We start from the raw sequence: 15,172 nt of genomic DNA on the forward strand, positions 1-15,172 counted from the left end.
TCCAAAGAGCTTTTTAAAATTCTGCAGAATTTTACAAAACCCGCCGCATGTGAGAGCTCTGACGATTTCTCGCAGATTCTATGCGATGAAATTTCCCTATTCTTCGAGGAAAAAATAAATACTATTTATGGAAGAATAGTGGCAGCTAATAACAACATGGATGATACCAATAAGCCCTTACCCCCAATTCCGCCAAAGCACAATAAACACCCGCTGCTAGCTATTCCTCCAATTGACAATGCAGAGCTCCTCTCCCTTATTGTCCATATTAAATCTGGATCTCCACATGACCTCCTCCCTGCCAAGATGGTTGCCCCTCTGATTTCTCTCTTAGGACCATCCATAAAGAGTGTTATTAACATCTCTCTCATGAAAGGACAGGTCCCGGCAGACTGGAAAAGAGCGGTAGTAAACCCAATTAGGAAAAAATCGGCTTCCCCATGGACAGACCTCTCAAACCTGCGTCCCATTTCACTTTTGCCTTATATCGGCAAAATAGCGGAGAGGCACGTGAACACCTATCTATCAGGACATCTAGAAGCGACGGAGGGCCTGGACTACTCGCAATCTGGGTTCAGGCCTAACCACAGCACCGAATCAGCCCTCCAAACAGTGACCAATAACATCAAAATGGCACTGGATGAGGGCAGTTCTATGATTCTGGTGCTGTTGGATCTCTCCGCCGCCTTTGATACGGTGTCTCACACGGTGCTTCTCGATCGTTTAAAGGACGTAGGTTTGGAAGGAACGGCTCTGTCATGGATGGAAAGTTTTCTATCCGGACGCTCTCAAGAAGTTTGGCTGGGCTCCCACAAATCCACCTATAGGGAGCTCAACAAGGGAGTGCCACAGGGCTCATGTTTAAGCCCGACACTTTTTAATGTGTATGTGGCCCACTTGGCCAACTTAGCAAGATCATTTGGGTTTACTCCGGTGTCGTACGCTGACGACACCCAACTTCTCTTTCCTTTTAAAAGTCTGACCCCTGCAATAAAAAGATCATTTGCAGATGGAATGAGAGCTATATCAGAATGGATGTCATCAAACTGTCTTCAATGCAACGTTGAGAAAACAGAGGTCATGCTGTTTGGACAAGCGGCAACACACTGGTCACCTGAATGGTGGCCCTCAGAATTAGGTCCTGTTCCCAGCCCTAAGAGCACGGTAAAAAACCTGGGAGTGTTATTAGATCAGACACTCACGTTTAAAGATCATGTAAACCAGGTGGCTGGTACCTGCTTTCGGGCAATTGGGATGCTAAACAGTGTTTCCCTATTTACCAGACAGCCACAGGAAAACACTTGTGCAGGCGCTAGTCATCAGCAGAGTGGATTACTGTAACGGTCTCCTTTTAGGAGCCAACGAAGGACAACTTAATAAGTTACAAGTAGTCCAAAATACGGCGGCAAGGACAGTCCTGAACGTTCCCCCTAGGACTCCTTCCCGCCCCCTGCTGACCAGACTCCACTGGTTACCGGTGAGGAAACGAGTGCAGTTTAAGACACTATGTACCATCCACAAAAGTGTGATAGGCGAAGGCCCAAGATATTTGGCCGAAATTTTTCGGCCACACGTTCCTGGGCTCTCTCTGCGTTCTAGCAGTCAACAGTTACTGCAGATACCTAGAATAAAGAAGTCCAGACAAGGAGGCCGAGCGCTGGCTCATGTGGGACCAGTGCTCTGGAACTCTTTACCTCTTGAGCTGAGATCACTCACTAGTCACCTGACTTTCCGGAAGACCCTAAAAACATACTTATTTACCAGTAACTAATTTCTTCCCTGTATGATGTACTATCCCTTGAATAAGACCATCTGGAGCACTATTCTTACTGGCAAAGCGCGGAGATACCCCTTTGGGGGTTTATTCAGGCGCTATATAAGAATATAAAATAAAATAAAAATAAATAAGGATGCCTCGTTTACCCGCACATATTGCCCAAAAGCGGAGTCTCCTCCAACACTTTGCCGCCCGGCTCCACCACCCCAATGGGGCGGAGCCACGTCTCTCAGTGGCCGATGTAGAGAAGAGGTTCCTGGAACTGGGACCCCTACAGCCTTACCTTGCGCACCGATATTCACCAGAGGCTCCGAATCAATTATACTGTGCTGTCGAAACAGGCTGTGGGAAGCGGTAACCAGGTTAGGAACTTCTGGACGGGATTCCCAATCCCGGCCGCTAAACCACGGGTAAAATGCCTCTTCCCATATAAAGATGACGGGTGCAAAGTAAGAAAGAAAAATCAGTGGAGAAACAGCAGCGGGGGCGGGACACACATAGGCCTACAAGCATACAACTTCATCATCCGTTTCAGCGTCCAGGACTCTCTCCTCCTCGCACAGGGTGTCTCCCGGCTGGCATCAGCCAGCCGCCATGTTCCCTAACCATATGACCGCTCTCCAAGCCTAATCCAATGTGTGGAAAATTTCCAATAAAAACTAAGTTGCAAAAAGCGTGTGTAGTGTGGCCATCTGAGAGCACCATAAAAAATAGTTTTACAGCTGATTCAACAGACTTCTGCCTCCCTTGAGAAGGAAAATTGTCCTGGAGTAGTTTCATAGATATGGTAAAAATGTGTTTATTTTTATTATACTTACTAGAGACCCCGGTGTTGGAATTCCTGGATACATCAAGTACATGTATACAGCTTTGTTTGGTGCAAGTCATGGACATCTGTGAAAGGTTAAGCATTGCAAGTGTAAGCAAAAAACGTGATTCTTACCAAAAGACACTCCGATGGTAAATCTAACCCAGTGCGTCCACAAGCTATGATAACTTCCCTGACTTAGAGAGTTCAGTTTTAGAAGTGAAGTAGAGAAACCTTCACAATTTCAGCAGTCATCACAGAAAACGGCACATACTGCTGTCATAAGAGTCAATTCTGATGCAGGAAATTGAACAAAATGGAACTAAAGATGCAAAAAGAAGAGTTGTCCTCAGAGAAATGGGAGGAGAAAGTAAAGCAGCAAGGGAAAGTTTAAAGAGAATATGGATTGAGTTAAAGGTAATATTTACAAGCACTGTCTGTCTTCCTATGGACGACAGATCACTTGTTCACATAGGTATCAAGATATCCTAATGAAGAAGCACAATCAAGAATTTTGAGTGGTATAGAGTAATCTAAAAGAAGGTGGGCAACTACTGCTGCCTATGTATTAGCAACTCTTGTTTATAGACACACAGATTTTGGCAAGGAACAATTCCCAGCTCATTAGGATTAGGTTTAGGTTCACAACCGGTTTCTGATAGTTCAAATATTCCCGATGAGTGCTCAATGGTGCATAAGTAAAATAAAGCGATGGGAAGCGTTGATCACAGTGGTGCAATTCTCAAACCAGTAGACCATTTGATTAAAGTTCCATTTATTACCCTCTTTAAACAGGAGAGTATCTGTAGATCCATTATGTCCATAGGTTTAAAGCATAATGCACTGGAAACAAAATGTTGAATTTCAAGACTGGAATCATATGTTATCTATTGAAAAATTTAAAACTAGTTCTAGAAATCAAGATAATTTTCTGGAAAAAAATCCTTTTGGCTACCTATGTTCAGACTCTCCTAAAGCTAAAAGGTGACCATCTGAACACCTGTAGCTGGTGAGCCAGCTATGCGCCTTGTCCCGGTGACCACAGAGTGAAGGACCTACTCCATTGAGCGGCATGGCCTCCTGTGTTTGGGTGATAGGCTTGCTTAAAAGGACATTGCCCCAGAGAATGGAGGCTAACAAGAACTTCTGGACTGACAAACCGAGAATGACCACTTTTGGTTAATGTCAGCCCCTTTCCAATATTGTGAACTGAATACAAGATATACATTTCTGGATGCAGGCTGAAGATATTGACTAAATTCCCACCTCAATTTGCTTAAAGTCAAAACCTAACTTGTTTAGAATGTGGCCGTGCAAGCACACATTTTACATGTACCACTTAGAATGAGGAAGGGCCATTCAGATGTCCCTTCTTCTAATAACCACCCTCTCGCTGCTGATTGAGCATGGCAGGCTTAAAATTCTAACCCCATTCCTCAACACTTTGCGTTCTAGAGTCAAGTGGAGATAATGTTGAGTCATGGTAATGGTTGATACAATGATTAGGTGGATGTTGTGGCAAGGAGATAGAACTGTGTCAAGATTACAGGTCAGTGTCCTCTGCAACAGCTCCTCAAACGGTAGCCTCTTACAAGACACTACATTGGAAGTGGCCCTATTTATAAAACCCATCTATTAAGCATAGATTTGACAACACAAGATCTTCTGAACTTTGGCGAGTTAGTCAATCACTAAGAAAGGCATAAAGATCTTAAGAGTTGTATAGGAGATGCTCCTATTAAATGAAATTTGGTAAACAGGATAGTTGTTGAATTTATACGGAAAAAAAACTGCTGCATAAAAGAATTGGCCTCATTCCAAATTTCTCAATGGTCTTTCTTAACGAGAATATGTAAAGATGTGTTGAAGGCTCCAAAATTGAAAAAAGATTTAGCAAGTGAAAAGACTAATACAAAGAACTGCTTCAAATTATATACATCAGGGGTCAGCCTTAAACCTCCAGTTTTTTTTCTTTATAATACAAGAAAAACCTCCAACAAACGTTCCCCAGCATTAGTATCAATTTAAGATTTGCATGCTTGAATCATTTCCCCATCATCAGTGTGACCTTTCAGTATCAAAGAAATTATGTTTAAAAAGAAAACAAAGTCACTTTAGTAACACAATCCCCTCATTAGATAATCTCGAACCCAAGAGCCTTCCATACTTTAAAATTCTAAAGCACCAGTCTTAAAGGATAGTTATAATTAGAGCCTCTGAATAGGGAGAAGGGAGGGCCACCATGTAAATCTATGAATGCAATCAACGTTACGTTGGAGAACTGTAGTTACAGGTACGTCACTTTTTCTTCTCAAGTATTAGATATTTCGTGGTTTCACTTGATTGGATCAGAATATCAAGCAGTATTTAATACAATATTCAAACATATGTAATGCATATAAACATAGGTGAGAAATGGCTACCGTAATTAATTACATGCCATACCGCTACCTGGCCAACATCTGAGTCTCACACAAAATCAGTATCCAGATAGCAATGATTTATGTAGTTCTAGCAACTTCTCAATGTAGCTTCCCTGCATTTGTCCATTATGTGAACTCCTGCATAAACCACTCCTGTTGCTGCAACATCTCGTGTGAGCAGGTTTATACTCTATCTTGCAAGGGAAGCCAGCTTTTAGGTGACAGACAAAAGCTGCAGAAACGCATCTGCTATCCCTTGTTTTGAGAATGGGTGACACTTTTGCAGGTGGCAAGTCAGATTGTCTGATATTTTAGTTTGATCGATGTAGAACATAGAATCTTAAAATGCCCAAGGAGGGCACTGCCCTTTGCTTTGTTTCAAGGATGAAACTGTCTGCTGGTGAAGTAGAAGCAATTTTTTTTCGATGGTGTCACAAACCAGTCTAGTGTTGGGTGACCCCCATATGATCAAGATCCAGGCTGTCCAGTCCTTATTCAATTCCCATTCATGGGAGATGGTTTCTGCTCATCTGGGGTGTTGGCCCATGTGTTCATGGCCCCTGGGCTGTATGCTGCTCTTAATGAGATTCCTTGTGTTAATGCCCAGTGCCAAATAAGTTGTGCTTCTTTCAAATGTGGATGAGACCTTGTGATGTTCTGCTTGTTGATACAGACTAGCTAAATTCTTAACCTTTTGAAGAAAGGACTGCAATCGCTTTCAAACTGCTCAGAGGTCCAGGGCATTCATGTGAAGGCTTTTCTCCTGATTCATCCTAATGACACCTTTCTTCTAGCTCCTGAAGGTAGGCACTCCACCCCTCTAGTGATGAGTCTGAGGTCATGACCAAGAGAGTCTACTGTGGCTGAAAGTACAAACCCTCCAATCACCACGTTAAGGTATCTGTGATTGAGGTTGAAACTTCAATTAGATCACCAAAACATCCAGTCCCTTGGAGCCACCGGGTATCCAACTCCTCCTGTAGATTCCATAGCTTGCAGAACGGCAGTGAATATAAGTAATATCATTCCCAGTCAGACAGAATCCAACTTTTGGATCTGCCAGGCGAGGAACTGAAGATGCACTATTCCTTCCAGCGATGGAAAGGCTTTGCCAACCCTGTTTTTGAGGATAGCCCCAATAAACTGGATTAATCTTGAGAGCCATGGTTGAGAATTTGATAGCTACACCCAGACTGCCAAAGAGTTTCAAATTATTTTGTGGATGTGTCTGTTTCTTGATAGAATTTCCTTTTGATAAGCCAATAGTACGAAAAACTGAAATTGAAATAAAATGAAAGTTTGATGTTTTTGATGACGTATGTACGCTGCCACAGGGGACATGCACGTTGTGGATATCTGTGGCTTTGACTTCAGACTCAAGGGCTGGACTTGAACTGATAGTGGCACCCGACTACCTTAACTCTCAGGATGAATAGGTATGTGAAAGTAGACATCCTACAAATTCAGGGAAATCATTAGCTCTCTCCTTCTTGCATTAATTACGACACTTCCCACAGGGCGACCACTCTGAATGTCAGATTATTTAGGAATTTGTTGAGCTGTAGACGGTTGAAAAGGGGGCACTACTCTCCTGAGTTTTCCTTACCAGGAAAAACCTAGAGTAAAACCACTACTGTGGTTTCTAGACATATTCGAGAGAGCGACCATATTTTACTCCATCTGTGTCATGTCGTGAAATTGCACATGAAAGGCATTAATCCCAACACCCCACAGGGCCTGAGGGAGCACGAGATGGAGATAAGGTATTCAAGACTGGCACAGAGTCACAGACGATGTGTAGAGTATGGTTCTTTATCCTAGGCAGATGATTCTTTTGGATGCTAGAATATGTTGAGTAATGGGGTCTATTGGTGGGGTTTGGCGATTAAGGCTGTCTGTAGAAAAACAGCTTGGGAGGCTGGTTTTGCTGGCGGTGGGATAGCCTGTAACTAACCCTATAAGAGGAAAAAACAACTTTGACCTCTTGCTCGATTAAAATGTTGCTATCAATACTGAAATACCATCATGGAGTAAAGCAGTGTATGATTTCATAGCATGAAGGGCTTCATTTCCATGCTTCCCAAAGAGGTGGTCACTGCCAAAAGGCATGTCTAACATTCTGTGGTTAATCTTTGGTCTGTAGTAAATCGTAGTCACTCTTGTTGTCTAAAAATAACAGCGCCTGCCATTTGTCAATAGCCAGTTCTAACCATATTTATGGCCCCAAAAACCATTTCAGTGAAAGCTCTTTCAACGTGTCATAGAATCGAGAGCCATATTGGCTTGATTAGGTAATCATATCTGCGAACAACTGTCCAGGAATGTGAGGTCCTAATGGATCTCGCTTTTTCGCTGCTTTTTTTCAAAACTGTCCACCTTTTGATCATTTCTGGAGATAAAGAGGAAGATGAAAACTGGTTGCTAGAACAACATTGTGCAGCCTTTTGACAAGTATTTGTGCTATGGCTCATACAGGAGTAGGCGTCTACTTAATTTTAAATCCCACCATCAAAATGTGGCTGATATCTAGAATCAATAACTCAAAAAATCATTGGGTCTAAAACAACTGGGTGTGCTAGAAGAAAAAGACTATGTTAAAGTATCAATTCTCCATAAAGGAGAAATCCATTTAGGACGAATACCCTCACTCACCATAGGTGACATGCTTCATCATTTGGGTATCTCCTCCCACTGGAAAATCCTAGTTCCACTGAGGGCTACAACCCCCTCACTGTGAGGGAGTAGCCCAGGGATGTTTTTATATAGAAACTGCTACACTCTCTGGGATCCTAAAGTCCTGTGGCGAATGAGGTTAAGTGCAAAAAACTGCTGCGCAGAAAGAATAAGAAAATGTGATATTAAAACTACCTAGTGACAGCAAAAATGCTTGTATTAGCTTGCTCTCGCTGGTAGGGATAAAAAGCAGTGGAAACAGCAGTATGGAAATTAGACTGCTGGTTCTCATAACACGGTCAATCTAGAATCATCACTACAGATTTACAATGATAATGCAAACAATCAGTTTCATTCATGGATATTTGTAAGTCAAACATTTTGATGTCCACTCCACTTAAGAGAAAAAGTGAGCAATTTCATCGGAAGGTCAGCTGATGTGATAAAGCATAGGTGTACTCCTAGTTGAAGCAAGTTAGTCACCCCACTCATCAGTAGCTGCGCCTGAATATTGAAAGAGTTGTCCTTGATATACAACGTCCTCATCAACAGTAGTATTGGTATTCACCTATTGAACTTATCTTGCTGGACATAGTTGTGGTGGAGGCAGCATTGGCAGCAGCAACGATACTGGAGGGGAACAAGAAGGTTGCAATGGATCTGTTTGAAGTGGTGGCCGTGGAGTTTTCCTTGATAGCATGATGAGGAAACCTAGTGACTAGTCTTACATCATATGATGTAAATAATTAGGAAGATCCACATGGACCTCATCAGTGGTCTTAATAGAGTGGCTCCTTATAGTATTTATCATAGTTTCTATCTTAATGAGGGTGGCAGTAACCTCAGCAGTCAGTAGTCAAGTTACAGCAATAAAGCGATTCCCGACCTCTGAAAATAGGCAGCGACTACCGCCATCATCGTGAACAACAGAGGGGCTCTGGTGAAGCTGAAAGGGGGCATGGTAAACTGAAAACGTTCCTGGCTTGCTTTGAACCACAGGCACGCCAAGCGGGACTGCAGGACAGATATTTGAAAATACACGTCCTGCAAGTTCAAAGTCATCATTCGGTTGTCCAGACTAAGGGCAGACATTGCTTGGGCCAACGTAAGCATCTTGCATCTATCCTTCTGCAGTAAAGCATTGAGGAGACGGAGAATCAAGATAGGGCTGAGGTCCCCCTCTTTTTTCAGAGCACAGCCGCAAATTAACTGGGTTTTCTGTTGCATCACTGGTTGGGAAGGCTGTCTCTACCCATGTACAAGACCTCTATGTTAGCTCTGCCTTTAAAGTGTTCCAAAAAAGAGTCGGCCGTTTCACTGAAGGGGTAGGACCCATCAAAGGGCTTGTAAAACAGCAAACCTGCACATCACCAGAGAACCCAATGAACCGATTGCAGGCATATCGACGAAGGACCACACTGGTATCAACCACCCTGCCAAGATACACCATGGTATTTAAACCTGCACAGCTAACATATGTACTCACATATTACCCACTATGTATTATCTGGGCAAAAGAGGACCGGCCAACAGACAGACTGTGTGGGCAGACCGCAATTCCAAAGTGGCTGAAGAAAACATATGTTTGCCAAAGGCTTCAATCCTTTTAGATCTCTATCTGGAGGAGTGGAGGGGAATGATTTACGATTCACTTTACTGGTCGAAGCCTGCACAAATAGACTCCTTGGAGTGGGTTTATTTGTGAGAAAATTAGCACCACTAGGCGCCGGTCTAGGACACCTGGACACCTGCCTTTGTGGGCAAGACCATGGTTTCAACCACGTAGCCATCAGAGTATAAGTGGGAGCAACATTAAGTAGAAGTACCTTTCTTTCCATGCCCTTTGAAGTAGATTGAAGATATGCTCCAAAATTTGCTGGTCTACTGACAACCCCGAAAACCTTTCACAGTTTGCTAGGGGAATTCAAGCTGTGTGGAGACTGCATGAAGCATATGTTGATCAAAGACCAGTACAAGGTGTGCCTTTGAAGTGACCCTTTTAATCCGGGTCTGGTGGCTCAGGGGACTAATGCATCCACTGCAGGGGTCTGTGCTCGACCTCATGGTCACAGGTTCAAATCCCAGAGGGTCCACTCAGCCTTTCATCCATCTGAGGTCTATAAAATGAGTACCATTAAGTAGGGTAACAATAAACATCTGTTATTCAGTGCCAAGATACCCAAGGGTGAACATGTAGTTTACAAATACACGTTATGTTATGTCATGACTGGTGTGTCCTTATACACCCTGAAGCAATTATGAACCAGGAGACTAAACTCTTACGTCGCTGAACACAAAAGGAGGTCACGGTCGAAGCATAGGTCTGCTTCCAATTCTTGGTTGCAGGCCCGACTGGGGTCTCTATCACAAAGCCGCTCCTGCGAAAATTCCAATTCCCATTCTAAGTCTTATGGTAAGTCGCAGTCAAAGTCTAGGCATAAGAATAAGAACGCTACGTGTCACACAGTCACCAGCCGACTCCCTAAGTCTAGGGAGAAAAGGACACTAGCCTGTGCCAAAGGAATTCACTGGGACTGCAGTGACCAGTGACCCAAAGGACTTCGAGGGACCCAAACTCCTGAGGCCAAAGTTGCCCCACCCTAATCGTGGACCGAGGAACAATCCTGTGAAGACCCCTGTCGACCGCACAACACCCAGAGCATCTTTCAGCATCGTGTATCCTCAGCATCAGGACCACTTCAATTTAAATCTATTGCGGTCCGTGCATAAAGTATGGAACTGGACCGAGACTACTGTGATGACCAGGTAACTGTCGAAATACTCCTTAATGCCCCCCTGACCAACTCCCTTTGGGATTTGCTCACCCAATCCGGTCTGGAGTAGCAAAACACAACCCTTCCAAACTTTTCAAAAGTTGCCAAAATTTACAGTCACCAATGCTTGTTTGCCCTTTGGCCCAAAAAGCTGAAATTTACGTTTTATTTAAAAATCTATATGACCAGAACCCTTCAATTGATTTTTCTCATCTTGGTATCTAAATTCATAACAATATAAAATCTTTTTATAAATTGGTGTTTCGATTTCTTTTGTGTTATGTGACCTTAGGCTGTTGTTTGGTGTGTCATTCTAAATGCATTACATTAGTTTATTTTTTAAGCCTTGCTGCTCGAAGCCACAGCTCTCCAGGGTTAAGCTAGAGGTTTTACAACTGAACCGGACTGGACCCAAGACTCTTTTGTGAGTGTGTTACACTGTGAGGTAAACAACTACACCATATAATACACCACAATCCTCACATCAGGGATATATTGTAGGAGGCAGCATTCAAAGCCTTTCCTCTGCCACAGCGAGTCCAGCATATTCAGGATATGATCCGGAGGTTTTTGCGATCAGTCCTGAATTTCAGGGAGGATGAATCTGAGGTTTCTAGTCTCCTGCCCTAGTGCATTCTGCTCATCCCCAATCACAGGTGGCACATTCAGGCACTCAAGTGGACACTCAGATATAGATGATGCATCACTGACACACATGTTGTGGAGCTGCCCCAAACTAGGCTATTTCTGGACTACTATTAATGACTCGCTCACGGACGCAGGTGCGTTGATACAGACGCTCATCCTGGAATACACGCTCCTAGGGTTGGGCCCAGCAGCGCGTAAGAGGAGCGTAGCAACACGTTTTGCTGATGTAGCCATGTTACTTGCGAAACGTGCCATCACGATGAGGTGGAAGTCTCCCAGGCCACCTGACTCCGAATTGTGGAAAACGGAAGTGATACGTTGGGGCAAGGCAGAGGGTGAAGCGCTACAGCGTGAAGAACGCAGAGGCCTCAGGAAAACACCGATCTCATTGGACAGGTTTACCATTCTGGGGAGGTTCGAGGCAGGGGGTGATGATGAGTCTGATATTTCAATACCGTAAACTGAAATGTGTCCTGCTGTCAGTGGGCTTCCATGTGCCATGCACAAACGTGATGCACTAGACTGTAATACGGGGTACCCCGTGATACTATTGCTTATGCCACTGACTGGTTGTGTAAAAATGCATATTTGAACAGATCTGCTCGTTGGGTGCGACCTGGTACTAACTGATGTATACGTACGTACAAAGGGAGTGTCTAGGGTGGGTTTTCTTTCTGTGGGTGGCGGGAGGGAGTTCTTTCACTTCTTACGGGGTTTGTTCAACTACCTGAAACCACAACAAAAGTTAAACTGTATATTGTACCTACTGTTATTAAGCCCGGAGGAGCTTCCTTACTTCTGGTTATGTCATATGATAACAATTCTGTAATGTTGCTCTGAACACTCTGCTAATAAACAGATTTTCAAAAAAAAAAGTGGACACTCAGATCCCAGTGGGACCAGCACCAGTGATGCCTCTCCAAATCCATTTGGATCCCAAACAAAACAGCATAGGATTTGTAATGGTGGCTTGAGGATGCCAACGTGACCAGCAGCTGATGTCTCTACCTGACCCGGAGTTCACAGTGTGACAGGCGCGTCACAGGTTCAGAGGGTCAGAGGACTATAGTCTCCCGTAGACAGCCAAGCTCCATATTACTCAATGGGAGCATCAGCTGATCTGCATGGTCGTAAAAGAGTTCCTATCATTGATAAAATGGAGGCAGGTACGAACATCTAAGACCACCCTATGGTACTGGAACAAGCGGGACAGTCGGGTCCTGAATCATGGTGCAGGAGGTGCTACTCCTGTGACGATAGCTGGGTAAGCAGAACATCTTTCTGACTACCAGCCACCAGGGCCCCTGAATGCCAGGGTGGAGAACTGAGCAGACTGTCTGGGTGACACCATCCTGCGGTGGAGGAAGGCATCTTCGATCAGTGAAGCACGCCATGGCTAGATCCAGTCACCACCATCAAGAACACATAGTTCTTGATAGTGGTGACTAGTCGTGGGACTCCCAGATCTACAATGGGGAATCATTCAAGCATGAGAGAGTGTATAAAGGATGAAATATACAATATAAAATTGCAACATTTATGATAGTCTGAGATAAGTCTGCAATTTGAAGAAGTATAATTTGAATTCAACTAAAAGGCACAGAGTATTTAACAAACTAAAAAGAAGATCAAGGAGGAACTAGAAGATCAACTGAAATCGGCTACATGATATTCAATACTCTTTGAATCTGGGTGATTTGCAATCATTTTTAACAAAGTGAAATATTTGATTTCTATAAACTACAAATACAATAACATTATTGTCTTTGTTTCAAAACGTACCATCATTCACTCGATAGCAAAGGCTGCACTTCCACCTCCTTTGGTCAATGAAAGACACAAATGGGTTGATGTATGTCCGACAAGATCTGCATCTCACTATTGTACTTGATGTTATCACTGGTAATTGCTGTAGGCAACGTAAATTAAAGCATTATTAGTACAGCATAATAAAAAAGCATAATCAAATTAGAAATTTTATTGAAAAACATTTTAAAAAGTAAAAATATTTCTACCTACCTGAATGCTCAAATGTACTATTCAAACTAAGAATATGGCAAGGAAATATGTACAGTGATAATGTAATCTAGTGCATTATTTTTAAAGACACAACTATCAAAACACTGAGTACAAGATACACTAAACGTATACATGTATATCTCATGAACGATAGAAAGTCAGTAGAAATAGAATGGGAGTTAATATAATAACTGCAGTCGTACTCGAAACACATGAAACTTTGTTGAGTTGGGGACATATTTCACTGTTTAAAATAACACCACCCGTAATTAAAGTTAGTTTCTCATTAAAAAAAATAAAAATTGTTTATTGAAAATTTGCACATATACACCATAGAAAACATGGCATTCACATATTCGCTGAAATACAGAAAAGAAGGACAATCTCTAAATAACTAAGGGGATTGGGATGATCAGGGGGTATCCTTGTACTTATTTGTGGTCACTTCACACAACTGCAGTATAAACCATATCGTACTAATTGCCGGCTGTGTCATGTCAACATTGAGGTTCCGCCTTTCCCTCACAGTTCGAGGGGATAACAGGAGACAACACACACAATGCAATTCCCAGCATCAATCTGGTGGGACATCTGTGATCCAGTGGGAGCATAACAGTATTTCTAGGGTGGGGAGTAGTGAATATCTACATGCAGCTCGGCTGTCGCTATGGTGGGGGCGTCTGTGCAAGGGAATCAGAACTTTGCTGTCAAAGACAGGAGGAGAACCAGCTCAAATTATCCTTGGACTAGGACCTAAGAGGTATAAGCTCCCAAAAAGTGGATAATTGTTCCTGATAATAAGTGACGTCCCGCATGCCAAGTCTTAATATAGGGCGATACAAAAGGGGATGATGGACGGAGCATTTGAGCAAATCAAACACTCACCCCCAGTCAAATGATCTGGGTTTAATCCATCACCATTCTTTAGCCCACTCAGCAGGAGGTGTGCTGGGTTGTGATGTAGGGGCATGTTATTATCTTAAGAGCAGAAGAGTCTGTAAGCATGTGCTCCAGTACAGGTAAGGGCGGGATGGGGACGGGAATGTGTTGTGCATAGCGTAACAATTTACGTGCAGCTGATAATACAGTAGGGTATCTAAGAACGTTATGTGTGAGGTCTCAGCCTGCAGTGGGTGGAGGAACTGGCTGTCTGGATAGAAGTTAGAGAATGTGAAGTTTGCGCGTGCGCCCAGTTGCGCCTTTGTTCAATAGTAGAAGAACTTGAGAGCTGTTGGCTAGAGTGATTGATGGGGCGTATGAAAAGCTGAGTTTTGCTCTCTTTCACATCCCCTCCCATGTCCATCTGACAGTTTCGACCATGCAGATTTCACATCTAGGGTTGTGTTAGTTATGATAAAGGGCAGTGTTTAAAGGATAGGGGGCAGCACGGTCCTTTTAGACTGTCACATGAGGTTGATATGGTGGCGGGTACTGAAAGAAGGGGAGAAATTGGGCGTGTGCGCAATAAGCATAGAGGGTGAGGTCCGGGGCCACCAGTTCACCTTGTGCCAGCGGGAGGATGAGAAGCTCCCAGGATACCCAGGATTGTTTGCCCGACCATACAAGACTAATCATGGAGGATTTTAGAAACTTGAAGAATTGTGAAGTGAGCAGCGTAGGGATGTTAGCAAAACGATACAGCAATTTTGGTAGGACAACCATTTTTGTAATTGCATTTTGTCCTGCGAGAGTTAGTAGCCGTTTCGACCAGATGTGTGCTTTCTCCTCCAATCTTAAGTGATCACCTTGCCACATTTCTTGTGTATCCCTGCTGAGCCAAATGCCCAGGTAACGAACCAGGCCGTTTGTCCACTCCAGTGGATATTCAGCTGTAAATTGTCATGTGCCATTGGTGAGTGGAAATAAAATGGATTTAACCCAATTCATGTGAATTCCTGATATGCCACTGAATCGCAGCAGTTCGTGGGTCATTGGAGCAAGATTCACCTCTGGCTCGTGGACATACAGTATAATGTTGAACGCGTACATAGAGATCACTAGCCCTCTAGTGGTGAATACAATGCCCCTGTCAGCATTTTGTTGGCGCAGG

The 15,172-nt window shown here is 43.4% G+C and overlaps 1 protein-coding gene across 3 annotated transcripts in view; it reads right to left on the bottom strand.

The window, feature by feature from the left end:
• Positions 1–15,172, bottom strand: part of SEC24B (SEC24 homolog B, COPII component) — a 722,844-nt gene that overhangs the window by 488,528 nt on the left and 219,144 nt on the right. For all 3 annotated transcript variants that reach the window (XM_078676584.1, XM_078676585.1, XM_078676583.1), the window contains one exon: positions 12,886–13,012. In XM_078676584.1, coding sequence (XP_078532710.1) covers positions 12,886–13,012 — 127 coding nt within the window. The remainder of the gene's footprint in view (positions 1–12,885; positions 13,013–15,172) is intronic.

Source organism: Lissotriton helveticus, chromosome 2_1 (assembly GCF_964261635.1).
Source record: "Lissotriton helveticus chromosome 2_1, aLisHel1.1, whole genome shotgun sequence".
Taxonomy (NCBI): Eukaryota; Metazoa; Chordata; class Amphibia; order Caudata; family Salamandridae; genus Lissotriton; species Lissotriton helveticus.